The 18946-nt window shown below is 52.1% G+C and overlaps 1 protein-coding gene across 1 annotated transcript; it reads left to right on the plus strand.

The window, feature by feature from the left end:
• Positions 1–352: 352 nt before the first annotated feature.
• On the plus strand, positions 353–18934 carry LOC117652541 (tubulin beta chain-like). The gene is made up of 5 exons (XM_034397533.1): positions 353–524; positions 15223–15331; positions 16599–17403; positions 17653–17804; positions 17977–18934. The coding sequence occupies exons 1-5, from the start codon at positions 468–470 to the stop codon at positions 18213–18215; spliced, it is 1362 nt and encodes a 453-aa protein (XP_034253424.1). The 5' UTR covers positions 353–467; the 3' UTR covers positions 18216–18934.
• The last annotated feature ends 12 nt before the right edge of the window (positions 18935–18946 follow it).

An 18946-nucleotide genomic window follows, 5' to 3' on the forward strand; every position in this document is an offset into this window, starting at 1 on the left:
ACCGCCTCCACTGGTCTTCTGGCCCACTGTGCACTGTATCCGTCTGGGAGTGTTTAGCAAGTCTCAGCATCGAAAATCTCTTGCGGAGGGAGTAGAGACGGTCCGATCCACTGACCACTACACCGATGACGACGAACGCGAGCGATTAGTAGTGGCATAAGGGGTTGCATCGGCCCTTCGTTCCTAAGTCCCACGGCCTGGTGGCGGCCGAGCGCGCCGCTGCAGTGGAGTGGGCATGCCCCTCCGCGCGGTGGGGGTACGCCCCGCCGCGCCCCGCCGCGCCCCACCCCGCCCCGCCCCTGCGGCCTACGGGACTGCAGGGCCTATCTCCCTCGGCGCAGTGCTAGTCTCTCGGGCCGAACGAGCAGCTCGCCGCGACGCGCCGCACGCACCGCGCCAGCACGGCGAGGATAGCGAGGATACCCAGGACACACCGCAAGACCCACAAGGATACGCAAGGATACGCCATGAGGGAGATCGTGCACCTCCAGGCCGGCCAATGCGGCAACCAGATCGGCTCCAAGGTACAGTAGGGCCGGCACTGATGGACCGGGGCCGGGACTGACCGGACTTAGCACTGTGAAACCAAACGTGGACAACTCCACGCTTCCTGGAGTGGAGTAGGTCTCCACACAGGGAAGTGCAGAGTTTGCAGTCTCCACACTTCAAGTGTGCAGTAGCTCACATGGCCCCTATCTCTTAGCATGGTGCAAACGTGGACAACTCCACGTTTGAAGTGTGGAGACGGCCAACTCTGCACTTCCAAGTGTGGAGACCGAAAACTCCACTCCTCCGTATTTCAAATGTGGAGTTCTCCACGTTTGGTTTCACAGTGGGGCCAGGACTGACTAGGCTAGGGCCAGGTCTGACTGGACTGGGGCTAGGACTGACTAGCCTAGGGCCAGGACCCGACTCGCCAATTTGCTCCTGTTTTCAATGTTCCGATGTTGGAGAAATGTGGTTCTGGCACTGGGCACTGGCGACATTGGTTCTGTTTTATAACTCCAAATTTTGACGAATTTTGAGACTTTAAATTATTGGCCACGATGACGAACTTCCATGAGTTTGAATTTTGTTTGAAATGATTGGCGAGCCAGAAAATTTTGTCGTTTGAGTTAACCTGAGTTAGCTTAATTTCAGTCAGTTTGACTTTCATGACTCTTTCATTTTGCCCTGCCAAACTGAAGTGCAGAGGTAAAGAACAACGGACTTACTTGGCTAGTTTTTAAATGGGTAAATTAGTAAATTCGCCCTCATTGTCCACCTCGGCATCCGGACACGTAATCGCAACGTTAAGGAAGAGAAATATTTGTAAAATATTGTAATGCAGACACGAGTTGCCTCCGTGTCATAATAAGCAAAGCAAGGCAAGCGCGGCATTTGAATTAGAGCCCCAGTGCGGAGAATGAGCGCTTCGTCGCCCTGTCTCTCTCGCACTCCCACTGCACGCCGTAAGGCCCCATGGGTGCGAGAGAGACGGAGTGACTGTTCTGAATGAGCGCATCAGACTGCGGCCAGCTCCAGGCAGGTAATGCATGCACTTGCCGCGCCGTTCGTGGAAGTGCGTGATAAAGTAGAAAGGCACGCCCCGCCCCGCCCGCCCCGCCATGCCGGCACGTACAGTGTGGTTGGAGAAAGGGCGGCAGGGAAGGACCAGGGCAGAGGCAGAGAGACTCGGACAAACTTACAACGAGGCAAACAAATCCAAATCTTTTCACTTTTCATGTTGTAAAGAAGGCGAGGGCTTGGGCGTTGGCTGGGATCTGCATAGCTTGCATGTTTGCACGTCGCGGCCCGTAAAAACGCGCTGCCGAACAAAAGTCGTCCAAGTACTTTTCCTCGGAAAGCCATTGCCGCGGCACGGTACACGCGATTTTTCCGCGCCGAGGGTGATTGGATGGGACGGGCCGAATGTATGGCACACCGCGAGCCCATCGCTCTGTCTCTCTCGCACCCCTGCGGCGAGCCCACACACGCCCCGTGAGTGCGAGAGAGACAGAAGCTGTTGGTCTAGCCAGCCGGCCCGGCCCTGCACGCTGACCACATTCCACCTTGGCAATTTTCGTCATTCTGTCTAATCTCGACTCTCGGCTCGGCTCGGGCAGGTCCTGCCATGGCCGCGCGCAGTTTCTTTTTACGACGAGCACTTACAAAAAAATAAAAAAATAAATTATCACGACCCATGGCAATAATGGAACCAATGATAGAACTAATTATTTATCGGCTCCGGGATGAATCACATTTTTTGAATTTTCGCGACGAGGCATTGTGTTTTTGCTTTCTGTTGCCAGTGTGGAGACGATTTGGTTGTGATCGAATGTTGGAAAAACTATTTGTCTTTCCGCACTTTCACTGGTCCACACGGAAAAAATTCCTTTGTTGTGGTGATCAATTTTTCGATAGGCTAAATTCGATACCTGCAATCGAATACTCGATAACCAAGCCAAAAGCTGGTTGTGACACTTGTCAGAGAATATCAAACCCCAGCGTAATTATTGTTTTCTTACAAGTTGGTCACAGCAACCAGCTTTTGGTTGTAGGTATCGACTATTCGATTGCAGCTAGCGAATTTAGCTTATCGGACGAAGTTAATCTCTGCAACAAAGGATTTTTCCCGTGATTTACGCATTTGGTAACGTAGATTTAAATCTATTGTTTGCAGTTGTTGGAAAGGAAATATTGACTGCCGGCGGCGCTGCCGGGCGGGGATCGCGTCGCGGTCTGGGAATAGCGAGACACGGTGCATCGCGGGATGCGTCGGGGCGTCGCGACGCGGGGCGGGGCGGGGCGGGGCGGGGGGGGGCGGGGGAGCCGGCCGGCGCGAGCATGCTTGCGTGAAGCAGCGTGAAGTGAACGGCGCGGTCTGGCTATTCTACACAGCTTCGGCACGCAGGACTCTGCCAAAAAATTAAAAAAGATAACAACAAAAACTTTTCTAGGATGAAATCAAACCGGTGCTGAAGGTCGTTTTCTGCTGCCGAGAATGCAGCACATGAATTTGGGAGTCAGTCATTCAAAATGGCGGCGCGCGTCGCCATACCGCAGCGCAGCAAGTCGAAAATTTCAATTTTTCCTTATTTTCTAGTTTGGTTTGTTTTTGTGACTATTTTATTGTATTGTTGGAGAACCATACTTGCTTTTATAATGAAAATACCATTCAGAAATTTGTCATACACTCTTCGGAACTGAAGGGAAATACTAAACATGACAGAGGTTTCTACGTATCTGAAATAGATTGGAGTAGAACTTCAAAAAGAGTTAAATGGCTAAAAATTGAAAAGATTTGCAGTACTGTAGCCGCGCCTTTTTTTCATCCGCGACGTCGGCCTCCTCGGCGTGCCTCGGCGCCGCGCCGGCACTGGGAAACGCAGTCACTGCTTTCGAGCCCTTCGTCCCTTTCACCGGGACGATCGAGACGGCCGAGACCGGACGGCCGCGTGGATCCTGCAGACTGATTCCGAGAGTCGTTTTCGTCGCTCTGCCTCTTCCGCACCTATGAGGGACGCCCCATGAGTGCGAGAGAGACAGAGCGACGAAAACGACTTTCGGTATGAGTCTGCTGACGGACGCTGAGCCAGGCGAGAGTAGAGTCCTGCAGTCCTGTAGGACTCTAGGCGAGCCGGGCGGGGCGGGGCGGGGCGGGGCGGGGCGGGGCGGGGCGGGGCGGGGCGGGGCGGGCTGCGGCGGGGCGGAGCGGGGCGGGGCGGGGCGGGGCGGGCTGCGGCGGGGTGCGGTGCGGTGGGGTTGGCCCGCCGCCTCGAAGTGCTGCTCGCTCCGGGCGCTGCCGCCTCAGACTGCAGGCTGGCTACGCTGGCTGCAGTGCAGGCGCCTTCGCCGTCAGCAAGAAGCCGTGGGTAACGGGACAGGTCGACGAGTGCCCGGTGCTACCCGGCAGGAACCCGGTGGATACGGGATCCCCCATAAAGCACGTGGCCGATCAGGCTCGGACTGGCCCCCAAAAGGCCCCGGCAGATAAGACGGCAAAAGGCCCCCGATCATCATAGTTTTTACCCTTCATGACCAACTTTGTGAGTCTACCGCTCCCACACAAGTTGCGGTCAATAGCCTAGGCAAAATCGTTGTGGTCAACGTCTTCCCGATACAGGGCATGAAAGAGTAGGGTCTTAAGAATACTAGGACGTCGAGGGAGGCCTTTTACGGCTACTAGATTGGACACAGTGGCCCCCCAAAGTCAGCAAAATCGGCAAATTTCCGAGATTCGACCACTTTTTGACCAACTTTGGTCCCAAAATCGTTGCGGTCAAAGGCAAAATCGTTGTGGTCAACGTCTTCCCGATACAGGGCATGAAAGAGTAGGGTCTTAAGAATACTAGGGCGTCGAGGGAGGCCTTTTACGGCAACTAGATTGAACACAGTGGCCCCCCAAAGTCAGCAAAATCGGCAAATTTCCGAGATTCGACCACTTTTTGACCAACTTTGGTCCCAAAATCGTTGCGGTCAAAGGCAAAATCGTTGTGGTCAACGTCTTCCCGATACAGGGCATGAAAGAGTAGGGTCTTAAGAATACTAGGGCGTCGAGGGAGGCCTTTTACGGCAACTAGATTGGACACAGTGGCCCCCCAAAGTCAGCAAAATCAGCAAATTTCCGAGATTCGACCACTTTTTGACCAACTTTGGTCCCAAAATCGTTGCGGTCAAAGGCAAAATCGTTGTGGTCAACGTCTTCCCGATACAGGGCATGAAAGAGTAGGGTCTTAAGAATACTAGGGCGTCGAGGGAGGCCTTTTACGGCAACTAGATTGGACACAGTGGCCCCCCAAAGTCAGCAAAATCAGCAAATTTCCGAGATTCGACCACTTTTTGACCAACTTTGGTCCCAAAATCGTTGCGGTCAAAGGCAAAATCGTTGTGGTCAACGTCTTCCCGATACAGGGCATGAAAGAGTAGGGTCTTAAGAATACTAGGACGTCGAGGGAGGCCTTTTACGGCTACTAGATTGGACACAGTGGCCCCCCAAAGTCAGCAAAATCAGCAAATTTCCGAGATTCGACCACTTTTTGACCAACTTTGGTCCCAAAATCGTTGCGGTCAAAGGCAAAATCGTTGTGGTCAACGTCTTCCCGATACAGAGCATGAAAGAGTAGGGTCTTAAGAATACTAGGACGTCGAGGGAGGCCTTTTACGGCTACTAGATTGGACACAGTGGCCCCCCAAAGTCAGCAAAATCAGCAAATTTCCGAGATTCGACCACTTTTTGACCAACTTTGGTCCCAAAATCGTTGCGGTCAAAGGCAAAATCGTTGTGGTCAACGTCTTCCCGATACAGGGCACGAAAGAGTAGGGTCTTAAGAATACTAGGACGTCGAGGGAGGCCGTTGGCTGCAACTAGATCGAAGCAGTGGCCGCTCAAATTCAGCGAAAACGGCCACTTTCGGAGATTCAATCACTTTTTGACCAACTTCGTGACGTTACTGGTCACAAATCCAAAGGCCCCGGCAGATTTTTCTGCCTGTCTGCCCTGGCCAGTCCGAGCCTGTGGCCGATGGCGGGGTGCCCGTCGTTCGGCCACGCAGTGGCGCTCAAAATCCGGGGCGCGTTTTGAGCTCCAGAGTCGCTAATTGGGAGTCGAACCGAACGTGTGACCCCACCAATGCATTACTTTCCGACCGAGGGCATTACTCTCCGACCGAGGAATCCATTGGGGGGTCACGCGTTCGGCGAGTCCTGTTCAGCGACTCTGGAGCTCAAAACGCGTCTATAGTTTTGGCCGCCCCCACCGGTCTTCTGTGAGGTTTATGGTGGATAGTGAAATGATTAACAGTCTTTAACAGTAACGATGGATCCTTTTATTGACGGACTTTTCAAGCGCTACATCCTCCAGCTCACACACCACAGTACAGACTGACAAGCGAACAAAGAAGAACAAAAAACTGCAGCGTCACCGCCTTGTGCGAGTCGACGTGCTACCAACTTAACACTACTACTAATAATTACCAACTTCAACACTTCCCCTTGGTAATTAAGTACAGTTCAATCATAAATTCAAAAAATAAAGAAAAATAAACATTAATCATTCATAGAATACAATCAAATTCAAATGCAATAAACATATTATGGCACAATATTCATTCTCTTTGAAAGGTCTTTGGTTTTTGGACCATCCAAAGCCTTTGTGAAAATGTCAGCTAAATTATCATTGGTATTGACATACACAAATTCAACAATTCCCATTTCAGCATAATGTTTGGAAAAATTGTACTTCACATCAAAATGCTTAGACAAGTCAGACTCCCCCGAGTTCTCAGTTAGTTTAATAGCACTCTGGTTGTCTGCTTTAATCACAAATGGCACATTCAGACAAGACACTAGTCCCAACTCTTCAACAATATACTTTAACCACAAAGCTTCCTGGCATCCATAATACATTGACATATACTCTGCCTCAGTCGTAGAAGATGCAACTGGATCTTTACGTCTGGGCAATTTGGCATTCCAACTAACTGGACCTCCCGACATAATTGACACATATCCACTAACTGACTTCCTATTCATATCGTTGGCAAATGCTGCATCACAATACAATACAAGAGGATCATCACATTTCTTGTAGACTATCTTAAAATCAGCTGTTTCCTTAAGGTACAACATCACATGCTTTACATCTTGCCAATCTCTCAGAGTAGGATTATTATTCTTCTTACTGGCTCTAATAACAGCAAAAGAAATATCTGGTCTAGTTGTAGTTGCTAGATACAGTAACATTCCTACAGCCTTCCTGTAAACTTCACCATCAAATGGTTTATCACCAGCTTTGGTACCATCCTCTCTATTAATCTCAAGCGGACTAGATCTACCAATGGCATTTTCAAGATTGTACTCTTTCAAAATTAACTTAATATAATCAGTCTGAGAGATTGACATTTGTTCACCATTGTAATCTACATTCATAGAGAGAAATTGAGTCATATTACCAAGCATTCTTATATCTAACTTACTACCTAATTTATTTTTAAACCATTCAACTTGACCTTTCGGTCCCCATACAGCAAGATCATCAACATACGTACCCACTATCACACTCTTCTCTCGGTTCACATAAACACATCTGTCTTTGACTAGTCTATCAAATCCCAAATCAAACATAATGTTTTGAAGTGTATGATGCCATTCCTTTGCACTCTGCTTCAATCCATACAGTGATTTTTGGAGTCTCCACACTTTGTCATCACCACCTTCTTCAAAATACAAAGGTTGCTTAACATAGATCTCCTCAGATAAGTCACTATGTAGATAAGCTGTGAGTACATCAATGTGTTCTTGACACCAACTATACCGAACTGCAAGAGCCATGAGAAGACGTATTGTCTTTCTCTTAATTACAGGAGCAAATGTATCACTGTAATCTCTACCTGGCACTTGTTTAAAACCTTGGGCCACCAGCCTGGCTTTGAATCGGTTGACACTCCCATCGGGGTTCCTTTTTAGTTTTAGGACCCACTTACAACCTAGAACATCTTTATCTGCTGGTTTGTCAACTAGCACATATGTACCCTTACCTTTAATACTACACAATTCTTGCTTCATAGCCTCTCTCCAGTCATCTGCATTAGCACCTTCTAAAGCATCATGAACACTTAATGGTTCCTCCACATAGTCTGCAGAGTGAGTAGACACAGCACACACAGAAACATTACAGCATGAACACTTCTTAACCTTTCTAATTCTCTCACTCCTCCTCAAACGTTCCACAGTCACGATGTTTTCAGTCTCATCATTGTTGTTCACATTATTGGCATTCACATTGTCCTCATTCTCATCACACTCATCTTCCGACTCTGAGTCAGCTGTATGAAACAGGTCAGTTTGCCTAATCTTAATATTAGGTGACTCTAACATGGGAAACACTTTTTCCTCAAACTTAACATGGTAACCAATCACAATTTTCTTAGATTCTAGATTTAACAACTTAAACCCTTTCACATTGTCTGGATAACCTAAGAAAACACACTTCACAGCCCTGTCCTCAAACTTTCCAACCTTTTGGTACAACCACACTTTACAACCAAATGCACGTAGCCTATCATACTGTTTTTCAGCACACTCTCCTTTCCACAGCTCATACGGAATCTTATTGTCAATTGACCTGGATGGACACAAATTCCTAATCACACAAGCAGTATGGGCTGCTTCAGCCCAATAGGATTTTGACAATCCTGATTGTAGCAACAAACACCTGACCATGTCTTCAATGGTCCTATTGAACCTCTCAGCGACTCCGTTTTGTTGGGGACAATAAGCAACTGTCTTTCTGTGGCCAATTCCATTCTCCTTCAAATATTTCTCAAATATTTTTCCACAGTACTCTCCACCTCCATCAGTTTGAAAACATTTCAGCTTTACATCCAATGATTTCTCCTGTTCAGCCTTAAACTCAAGAAATTTAGAAAAAGCCTCACTTTTTCTTTTCAAGAACTTAACAGTAGCAAATCTAGAGAAATCATCGATGAACGTCATCATGTACTTATTGCCACCCACTGACAAAACTGGACTAGTCATTAAATCACTATGGACTAACTCCAACGGTTTAAGACTTTTCCTAGCACTCTTGTTTGGAAAGGATGATTTTGTCATCTTCCCCACAACACACACATCACAATTGTCTTTCACATCTTTCACACTGGTAAAGTAAGGAATTTTGTTCATAGCATCTTCATGTAAGTGTCCCATTCTGAGGTGCCACACAGAAGTCACTGCGCGCAATGCAACACCTGAGACTTCTTCCCCGCATTCACAATTATCTTTGCAATCACTTGTTTTTGACACACATGCTACATCACCATCACATTCAGTCTTTAGCAAGTATAAGCCCTCATGCTCAATACCTGTAAACACACACTCATTATTCAACATTCCAGAAGCATGAGTATCATTGAAATGAACAAACACCTTATTTTTGGCCAAACGTCCAACTGAAGCCAAGTTAAAAGTCAATTCTGGAACGTACAACACATTCTTCATTTCAAGTACATTCCCTCCACATTCTTCAGTTAACTGCAACTTAACTGTACCTACACCTTCAATAGCAAGTTTACCTTTGCCAATGGTTATGAAACCTGAACGTTTACACAAACTACTGAACCTTTCTTTATCACCAGTCATGTGTTCATTGGCTGCAGAGTCCAGATACCACACATCAGGTTCACGACCACCCTTTGACATCAACGCCATACTGATGCATGATATAGTTTTCCCTTTAGAGGACTCCTTCCTATTATTATTGTCTTCCTTCCTTTCTACTGTACAGTCAGATGCCCAATGCCCCATCTGATTACATTTGAAGCACTTCACATCAGGGCAATTCTTAGAAATGTGCCCAACTTTCTGACACCTGAAGCACTTTGTATCACGATCACCACTTTTGCTCTTGTTTGCATTCACATTCACATTTTTCTTGGCGGTCTTGTAGTTGCTCTGGTTGGGCGGCTTTCTGGACACGAAAGCAGCCCCGCTCTCGTTGGATGATGGCAGCTGGGCACGCCGTCGCTCCTCGTCTAGTAGGCGTCCTTTCACCAGCCGCGACGTCAGATTTTCTTGTTTCAGCAGATCTTGCACCAGGACATCATATTCCTCCGACTCCGATAGTCCCAGGAGCAAGAAGTTGGCGAGCATCTCGTCGTCGAAGTCTATTCCACCTCGCGCCACTTTCTTGTTGAGCCTCTGAATGGTGGCCGTGTACTCCTGCATTGGCATGTCTGGAGTCTTCGTCGTGTTGACCATCTCCTTCAGAGCTTGGAGTCCGTGTATTCTAGTGGATGATACATGGATCTCTTCTAGAATCTCCCATGCAGTCTTTGCTCGTTCACAGTCTTCTACATCCAGCAGGAAATCATCACCTACAGACTTGTACAGAATCGACAAAGCCTTTCGGTTTACTCTAGCCTGAGTATCGTCCAACGCTCCAGCTGCAAAACCAGGATCCACAGCAGTCCAGCAGTTCCGATCAATCATATGCCCTTTCACTCTCAGTTTCCAGGCGAAGTAGTTTCCATTCGTGAGCTTTGGAATAGAGAAAAGCTCCTTGTCTTCTGGGTCGGCCATGTTGACTCAACGAACACCGGCCGGTCCACGCTTCCACAATATCCAATCCAATCACAGCAATCTTCAGTCTCAGCGTCAGTTCAACATTTCACAACACATCCTGGGCCCATAACCTGAGGTTTATGGTGGATAGTGAAATGATTAACAGTCTTTAACAGTAACGATGGATCCTTTTATTGACGGACTTTTCAAGCGCTACATCCTCCAGCTCACACACCACAGTACAGACTGACAAGCGAACAAAGAAGAACAAAAAAAAACTGCAGCGTCACCGCCTTGTGCGAGTCGACGTGCTACCAACTTAACACTACTACTAATAATTACCAACTTCAACATTCTGGCCCACTGTGCCGCGTTGTGCGGGTTGGCATGCGATTATGTGTGGTCTAACCTCTAATGGTAATGGTAATGGCATACAGTGCACGCAACCCGCACAACACGGCAGCGCTGCACGACGATGTTGCCTACGCTGCATTACCATTACCATTAAGGGCCAGACCCGAGGGCCAGACCACACATGATCGTATGCCATTTCGGGCCCGCACAGGCGTTGGCAACACAGTAGCGCTGCAGCAGCAGAAGTCCTGACAGACAGACCGATTTCGAGAGTCGCCTTCGTCGCTCTGTCTCTCTCGCACTTACACGAGACGCCCCATGAGTGCGAGAGAGACAGAGCGACGACTGCAGCACTGAGGCCCGCATGGCCTTAGCCTCATGAGCGGCTCGGCCTGCTTCGTGAGGCTAATGATGATGGTCACGAGGATGGCCGGCAATCCGGACCCGAGTCCAGCAGACTGAGAGTCCTCCGCGTCGCTCTGTCTCTCTCGCGCCGGCACGGGACACCCCATGAGTGCGAGGGGGACAGAGCGAGACTCTCGGAATCGGTTTCAAGACTCGCCTCGTGGAAAAGACATTGTCACTTGTCACTGAATCGTGGTCGCTTTTACGAGACGCGGGACTTTTTCGTTGTGGTCATCAGCTTTCACAACCTAACCAACACTGCCAAGAGCGAGAAATGACAAATAAAATCTGAAAAGTTTTCACAACTCGTCGTATTTCCAATAAATAGCGGGGGTTTGCGTTCTCTGTGAGAGCAGGTGAACCACAGGAGGATGAAGACTGGAGCGCTAACGTCCTATGCTTCTCCACAGGCCAGCGCGCGACTGCTAAATTGCCCCCCATAAAACTGTACCTGCGCGATCCTCGAGTCTCGAGCAGTCTTCGGGTGTTTCCGACGTCATTCGGCGACACTTCGGGTGTGCTGGCGGGCTCCAGGTGGCACGAAGGCTGCCCCGCTACGCGCCCCCCACCCCCGGAGATGCACCGAGACCAGCCGAAGAGGACCCGAAGACTACTCGAGCTTTCGGACGCGCTGGCCACGTCCGAAAACGGCGGCGCGCCCGTAATGGCCTCTTTAGCGCTCCAGTCTTCATCCTCCTGTAGGTGAACCCTGGTGTTAAGTCAAAGAGATGTACGCAGTGCGGTTTTGAAATGCTCGCCACATCCGCAGAAAGGTGACGCTAAAAGAGCATTTCCTCGCCCGGGGCGCTCCGCCGCTCCGCCGTTAGTCGATGGCGCCTTGCCGCGCCTTGCCGCGCCTTGCCCTCGCCACCAAAGTCGCCGTGAGGAAGGTCGGGGAACGCGCCGAACGCGCCGCGAGACGGAACGGGGCGACTCGTTCCGCCGAGTCACTCGCAAACCGCGCCACGGTGGATTTGCCAGAAGACTCTCAGTAGAGCGCACAGTGGGCCAGAAGACCGGCGCAGGCGGCCGAAACTCTAGACGCGTGCCGAGCTCCAGAGTCGCTAAACAGGACTCGAACCGAACGTGTCACCTCACCAATGGATTCCTCGTTCGGAGAGCAATCCATAGGTGGCGATTGGTGGGGTCACACGTTCGGTTCGAGTCCCAGTTAGCGACTGTGGAGCTCAAAACGCATCCGGGATTCTGACCGCCTCCACCGGTCTTCTGCCCACATTGCCCGCGATCTTTTCATCGAGAAGGAAGCTGGGGACTGTTCCAGAAAGGTTAGGTTAGGTGAGGTGAGGCTAGGTTAGATGAGGTTAGGTTAGTCTAAATTCATGGGTCGAATTCGATTGGGCTAGGTCAACGAAGTTTATTTTTAATGCCAGTCCAGAGTGCGTCTTACATCAAAAACTAAAAAAAGAAAATCAAGACAAGAAAAACGAGAAAAGACGCACGCCACGGTAGTGGACTGCACCATAATTACAGCGTTTACAGAACGTGCCGTGTCGCATCGCGACGCATCGCTCGATCCATCATTATGAGTTTGACAGTTTAATAATGACCATCGCACGGAGGACGGAGAAAGTGCGGCCAGTATACAGTGTAGTACATTCAGGGAGCGATAGCCGCTGGGAGAAATATCTAGATATAGCTGGCCTGGCCTTGTCCAGTGCCACAGACGGGATAAAACGAAGTGGGGGCCCAGTCAAAAAAAACAAAACAAAAAAATAGAAGATGAGCTTAATAATGGAAAACTTATCTAACCTAGGAAGGAACAACTTTCCTCATTCATTGCGCAAAATTTGAGCACATTCCATATTCAGGAGGAGAAAAAAAAATGCCAGTGAGTAGGCAACACGTGTGGCAAATCACCAGAAATCTTGCACATTGTAGCACATTTCCATAATCACCGTACAGGAAATTTTACAGCGGGTCACCCCTCGTGTAAAACTTTATCAAACGAAAAATGTGCGTTTTCGGTCCACTAAGGGTGCTGCCGGCTCAAGGTCTCAATTTCAAAGTATCGGTTCCGAACACTTTATTTTGGACGTGCCGCGCCCATTACCCCGATAATCTTTCGCCCAAATTGGCGCGTTCTGAGCCGTTAACTCGGCGGCCTGTCCGTCTCTCTTTCTCTAATGGGCCTCTGTATTTCATCATTACGGGGAAAGGAATCATCTTCAAACGGAGAGAAACGTTTTTCTTTGCCTCCTTTTTATAACTACAAAGACGCCCACGCCGGACGCGCGGCGCTGCAAAGCGCCAGCCTTGTTTACGGCCGAGCATACCTAACCTAACCTAACCTCACTTTGTCGAGTAACAAACTCGCTTCGCTCCGCGCCCACGCGGCCAGACGCGCCGCCATGCCATGGCCATGCCGCCGCCTCGACGAGGCCCTCGAGTCCCAATTGGCGTTCATTGAAAAAGATGACGAACGCATGCAAGGGCCGCTTGGGCATTCCCCGGGTACTTTCGTAGTCGGTGAGTAACGTTGGCTCAGTGGGTCAGAAGACCCGGTGCAGGCGGCCAAAACTCTAGACGCGTTTTTGAGCTCCAGAGTCGCTAAATGGGACTTGAACCGAACGTGTGTGGCCCCGCCAATGGATTCCTCGTTCGAAGAGCAATCCATTGGTGGGGTCACACGATCGGTTCGAGTCCCATTTAGCGACTCCGGAGCTCAAAAGGCGTCTACAGTTTTGGCCGCCTCCGCCGGTTTACTGGCCCACTGTGCGATCCCAGGTCTCAGGGAGGGCGGAAGGCCACTTGTAGAGTAAATTATTGCCTAACTTTCAGCGTGGCTAAATTAAAAAATGCGCCTAATTACTAGATTTTAGTACATTCGAGTAAAACGCTTTTGACGGCGCAACGTGTCAGTGGCAACGCACTGTCGTCATGCAGGTCCTGCCACAATAAGCACCGTCAAAGAAACTATACAAGAAACAACAACAACACAAAAGGGGCAAAAACAGGGAGCCGAAGCCATGCCGACTACATAGCCGACGCCCTTCTTGTAGGGCCGGCGGGGCGCACCGGCTCCAATTGAGTCAAGCCGCGTGGACGCGTCCATCGCCCCTCGACAGCCGACTGATTCCGAGAGTCGTTTTCGTCGCTCTGTCTCTCTCGCACCTGTACGGGACGCCTCATGAGAGCGAGAGAGACGGAGCGACGAAAACGACTCTCGGAATCAGTCTGCGGGCCGACAGGCGTCCCGACGGTCCCGACGCTGAGCGGCTGCATTGACTGGCAGGCGTCGCGACGACTCCTCTCCCCCTCCCCCTCTCCTCCCCCTCTCCTCCCCCTCCCCTTCACCAAACGCCCCCTTCAGTCCTGCGGATCCCCGTAAGAAATGTGCACGAGCTTCTACGTGCCGCGCGCACCGCGGGGCTTCCTGGGCGATGCATCACGGGGACAGCAGACTGATTCCGAGAGTCGTTTTCGTCGCTCATTCTCTCTCGCACCTATACGGGGCGCCCCGTGAGTGCGAGAAAGAGCGAGCGACGAGAACGACTCTCGGAATCGGTCCGCAGGGACAGGGCCGGGGGAGGCCAAGGGGTAGGACAGTGCTCCGTCGCTCTGTCTTTCTCTCTCGCACCGCTACGGGATGAGCCGCGAGTGCGAGAGAGACGCGGCGACACTGCTCTGCCTGCTGGCTGGGCAGGAGAGGCGCCTCATGGGAAACTTCTTGACACGACCCTAAGGGCCTCCCCCCCCCTCTTCGTCACCCCTGGCCTCTCCGTCGCGACAGGGGGACCGGCTAAAAATGGACATCCGGCGCCGCGGCGCGGAGGAGCCGGTGCAAAGGGGCAGGGCAGGGCACGGCATTCACGGTCCCCACACGCGTGGCGCCAGTGTAGGAACGTGCCACGACGGTATTCGCAGACAGACCCACCTGGGCATACACCGGTAGAAACTGCCAGTAGCGGATCCAGAGGTGGTCTCTGGGAGAGGGCACTTTCTGCCTACACTGTTATGGGGGGAGGCAAAGGTTTTTTTGCGGATTTCTCACGCTTCCAAAGCACCTGGAAGCCACTTGAAAGCGGGCAAAGAGTGCCACGGTGCAACTGTGCCCCTCCCTCGGGGCAATTCTGGATCAGCCCTTGAATTGACCCTCATCGCGGCGCACAGTGGGCCACAAGGCCGGTGAGGGCGGACAAAACTCCAGACGTGTTTTGAGCTGGGCACCAATGGTAAGGACCATTGGTGCGGTCTTGGGACTTGAACCAAACGTGTGACACCGCCAATGGATTCCTCGTTCGCAGAGCAATCCATTAGTGGGGTCACACGATCGGTTCGAGTCCCATTTAGCGACTCTGGAGCTCAAAAAGCGCCTCGAGTTTTGTCCGCCTCCACCGGTCTTCTGGCCCACTGTGCGGCGTGACCGCGGTACTTGGTTAAAACTTGTGTTTCCGCTTGCAGTTCTGGGAGATGATCTCGGAGGAGCACGGCATCGACCCCAGCGGCGAGTACCACGGCTCGTCGGACCTCCAGCTGGAGCGGATCTCCGTGTACTACAACGAGGCCTCCAGTGAGTAGCGCCCGGCGACGCCGCCTGCTTCTCAGCACTCTGATTTCGAGAGTCGTTTTCGTCGCTCAGTCTCACTCGCACCCCTGAGCGGCCCGTCAGGGTGCGAGAGAGACAAGCAGTGCTGGGAGCCAACCCACTGGCTGCTCTAATCGCTCGTAAAACACGTTTTAACTTTGACGGCGGTCTTCCCCGGCGGGGCCGCGCTTAGGGCCGCGGCAATGGTCCTCAAGGGACGGCCGCTCGCTCCGTCTCTCTCGCGCCCCTACGCGGCCACGCGACGCCCCGTGCGCGCGAGAGAGACGGAGCGACAAGCTGCAGGCCTTTACGGCTCACTTGGAGGCGTAAACGAAACCGGGCTCCAATCTGTGACAAACCGGGTGCGCCTCTCTCGCACTCGCGGGGCGTCGCGCACGGGTGCGAGAGAGACGGAGCGATCGACTACAGGGTGTTCCTTGTCGAGGCTGGCACACGAGAACAACGGGCTCCCCAATCTGTTGGACCAGACCAAAAAGGAAGGGAAACGGGAAAGGGAGAGATACAGCCGGCAGCTGTTCATGCTCCATCACGGTGCCGTCCGCGGGGTCGGTCCGTGTCCGGCAGGCTGATTCCGAGAGTCGTCCTCGTCGCTCTGTCTCTCTTGCACTCACAAGAACGCCGCAGGCGTGCGAGAGAGACAGAGCGACGGGAATGACTCTCGGGGTCGCTGCAGCGCGTTGGCGCCTTGTCCCTTGTTCTGGTCGCCCAGAGAACGTCTTAGTCTGGTCTAGGTTCGAGTCCTGCATTTCGAGAGTAGCGTGGGGACTGCGCTTCATGAAAGACACAAAGTTGCCCGTGCAACTGCACTCTCGCAGAGCTCAACTAAGGCGAAAGAGCGGTGAGCGCCTGAAGGTAGGCACTCGGACGGCGAGCGGGCACGATAGGTTGCCTATCTCCGGGCGCTTACCATTACCACTACGGGCTAGACCAAAACTGATCGTATGCCATTTCGGGCCCGACACAAGCTCGCCTACATTGTGCCGCCCGTCACCGCTGCACCCTACGCGGCCGCAGGCGGCCAAAACTCTAGACGCGTTTTGACGCGTTTTGAGCTCCAGAGTCGCCAAGCAGGACTCGAACCGAACGCGTACCCCGCCATTGGGTTGCTCTCCGGACGAGGAATCCATTGGTGGGGTCATACGTATGTGACGCGTCTAGAGTTTTGGACGCCTGCGCCGGTCTTCTGGCCCACTGTGCGCTCTACTGAGAGGTTTGGTTCGTTGCCCCACAGGCCCGTCCAAGAGCAGCCCCGGCCGCTACGTGCCGCGCGCCGTCCTGGTGGACCTGGAGCCCGGCACCATGGACTCGGTGCGCTGCGGCCGCGTCGGCGGGCTGTTCCGACCCGACAACTTCGTCTTCGGCCAGAGCGGCGCCGGCAACAACTGGGCCAAGGGCCACTACACGGAGGGCGCCGAGCTGGTGGACGCCGTCCTGGACGTGGTGCGACGCGAGGCCGAGAACTGCGACGTCCTCCAGGGCTTCCAGCTGACGCACTCCCTCGGCGGCGGCACTGGCTCCGGCATGGGCACGCTGCTCATGTCCAAGATCCGGGAGGAGTACCCGGAGCGCATCATGACGACGTACTCCGTGATGCCCTCGCCGAAGGTCTCGGACACGGTGGTGGAGCCGTACAACGCGACGCTGTCCGTGCACCAGCTGGTGGAGAACACGGACTCGACGTTCTGCATCGACAACGAGGCGCTGTACGACATCTGCTTCCGCACGCTGCGGCTGCCCACGCCGTCCTACGTGGACCTCAACCACCTCGTGTCGCTCACCATGTCGGGCGTCACCACCTGCCTGCGCTTCCCCGGCCAGCTCAACGCCGACCTGCGCAAGCTGGCCGTCAACATGGTGCCCTTCCCGCGACTCCACTTCTTCATGCCCGGCTTCGCGCCGCTCGTCTCGCGCGGCGGCCAGCAGTACAAGGCCCTCACCGTGCCCGAGCTCACGCAGCAGATGTTCGACGCCAAGAACATGATGGTGGCATGCGACCCGCGCTACGGCCGCTACCTCACCGTGGCGGCTATCTTCAGGTAACGTCCCTCAGTGGGCCGGAGGGAAGACCGGTGGAGGCGGTCGAAATTCCGGCGCGTTTTGAGCTCCAGAGTCGCGAAATGGAACTCTGTGACCCCATCAATGGATGCTCTCCGAACGAGGAATCCATCGGTGGAGTCGCACGTTCGGTAGCAACCCCGTTGGCACTGGTGCATCCAGGCAATATTTCACAACTGAAATGACGCACGCGTGGAACTAACGCACACCCACACCTCTTCTGCTTACAGGGGACGCATGTCCATGAAGGAGGTGGACGAACAGATGCTGAACGTGCAGAACAAAAACAGCAGCTACTTCGTGGAGTGGATCCCCAACAACGTCAAGACCGCTGTGTGCGACATCCCGCCCACCGGACTCAAGATGTCCGCCACGTTCATCGGTAAGTTAGGCTAGGTTAGGTTAGGTTCGTCGGTATGCTAGGCTAGGTTAGGTTAGGCTGGCCCCGTCCACATCGTCCGGGTTATTATTGGGCGCAGCGTACCCACTGTCGTGGAGCCTGCAGGATGCCCCGACCCGATTGCGTCTCCAGCATTCCGTGTTCCGTGTTCCAGGCAACACCACCGCCATCCAGGAGCTGTTCAAGAGGATCGCCGAGCAGTTCGGCGCCATGTTCCGGCGGAGAGCCTTCCTGCACTGGTACACGGGCGAGGGCATGGACAAGCTTGAGTTCACCGAGGCCGAGTCCAACCTGACGGACCTCATCTCCGAGTACCAGCAGTACCAGGAGGCCTCGGCGGACGAGGAGGCGGACTTCGACGAGCACGAGGAGACGGAGGTGGCGGCAGAGTGAAGGGGAGGGGCTTTCGGAAACCGAATGAGTGAACTAAGGGAGGCCAGGGAACAGGGAGGCTAGACCAGACCCAAATGGGTGGTTAAATCAGCGTCAAGTTCACCCAGTTTTTTTATTTAAACAAAAAATAAAATCCCTTGAATTTCTTGATTTGACATAGAATTAACCACTCATTTCGGTCTGGGTTCGTGCGGGAGGAGGGGTGGCTCACCTGTTCTGCCTTTGTGATCAGACAGGCGGGTGCATCAGCGTCTCATGACATGTGACTGCAAATCCCACGGAGAGCCAATGAAGGCATTCCAGAGGCTAAAGACAGAAATTGCATTTCAGCTAAAGAGGAAATTGGTCTCAGCGACGCGACTGCGCCCTTTTTCGTTCTCTTTTCACTTTTTACGAATATAAGGAAGAAACTGTGGGAGCAGTAGCACTGACCGTGATAAAAAGTGAATGAATGTTTTGCGACCAATATTTAACAAACTTGTGGTTGCTCCGACTGAAAGTGACTGCATGTGTATGTTAAATTAATTTTGCCAATTTATTTATAAATCTAGGCTATAAGATGTGTTCATAAATACATTTTTTTATGAGTGTCAACAAACAGAGAAAGCCAAAATTTCCTAGAATCTCAAATACTGTGGAGTGAATATTATTCTGATAATAATGTTTGTAAATGAAAGAACTGAGATAATGGACTATTTCTTAAGTGTTTCTAAAAACAAAAAATAAAAAAC

The sequence above is a fragment of the Thrips palmi genome, unplaced genomic scaffold, assembly GCF_012932325.1.
Source record: "Thrips palmi isolate BJ-2018 unplaced genomic scaffold, TpBJ-2018v1 HiC_scaffold_10, whole genome shotgun sequence".
NCBI classification, from domain to species: domain Eukaryota; kingdom Metazoa; phylum Arthropoda; class Insecta; order Thysanoptera; family Thripidae; genus Thrips; species Thrips palmi.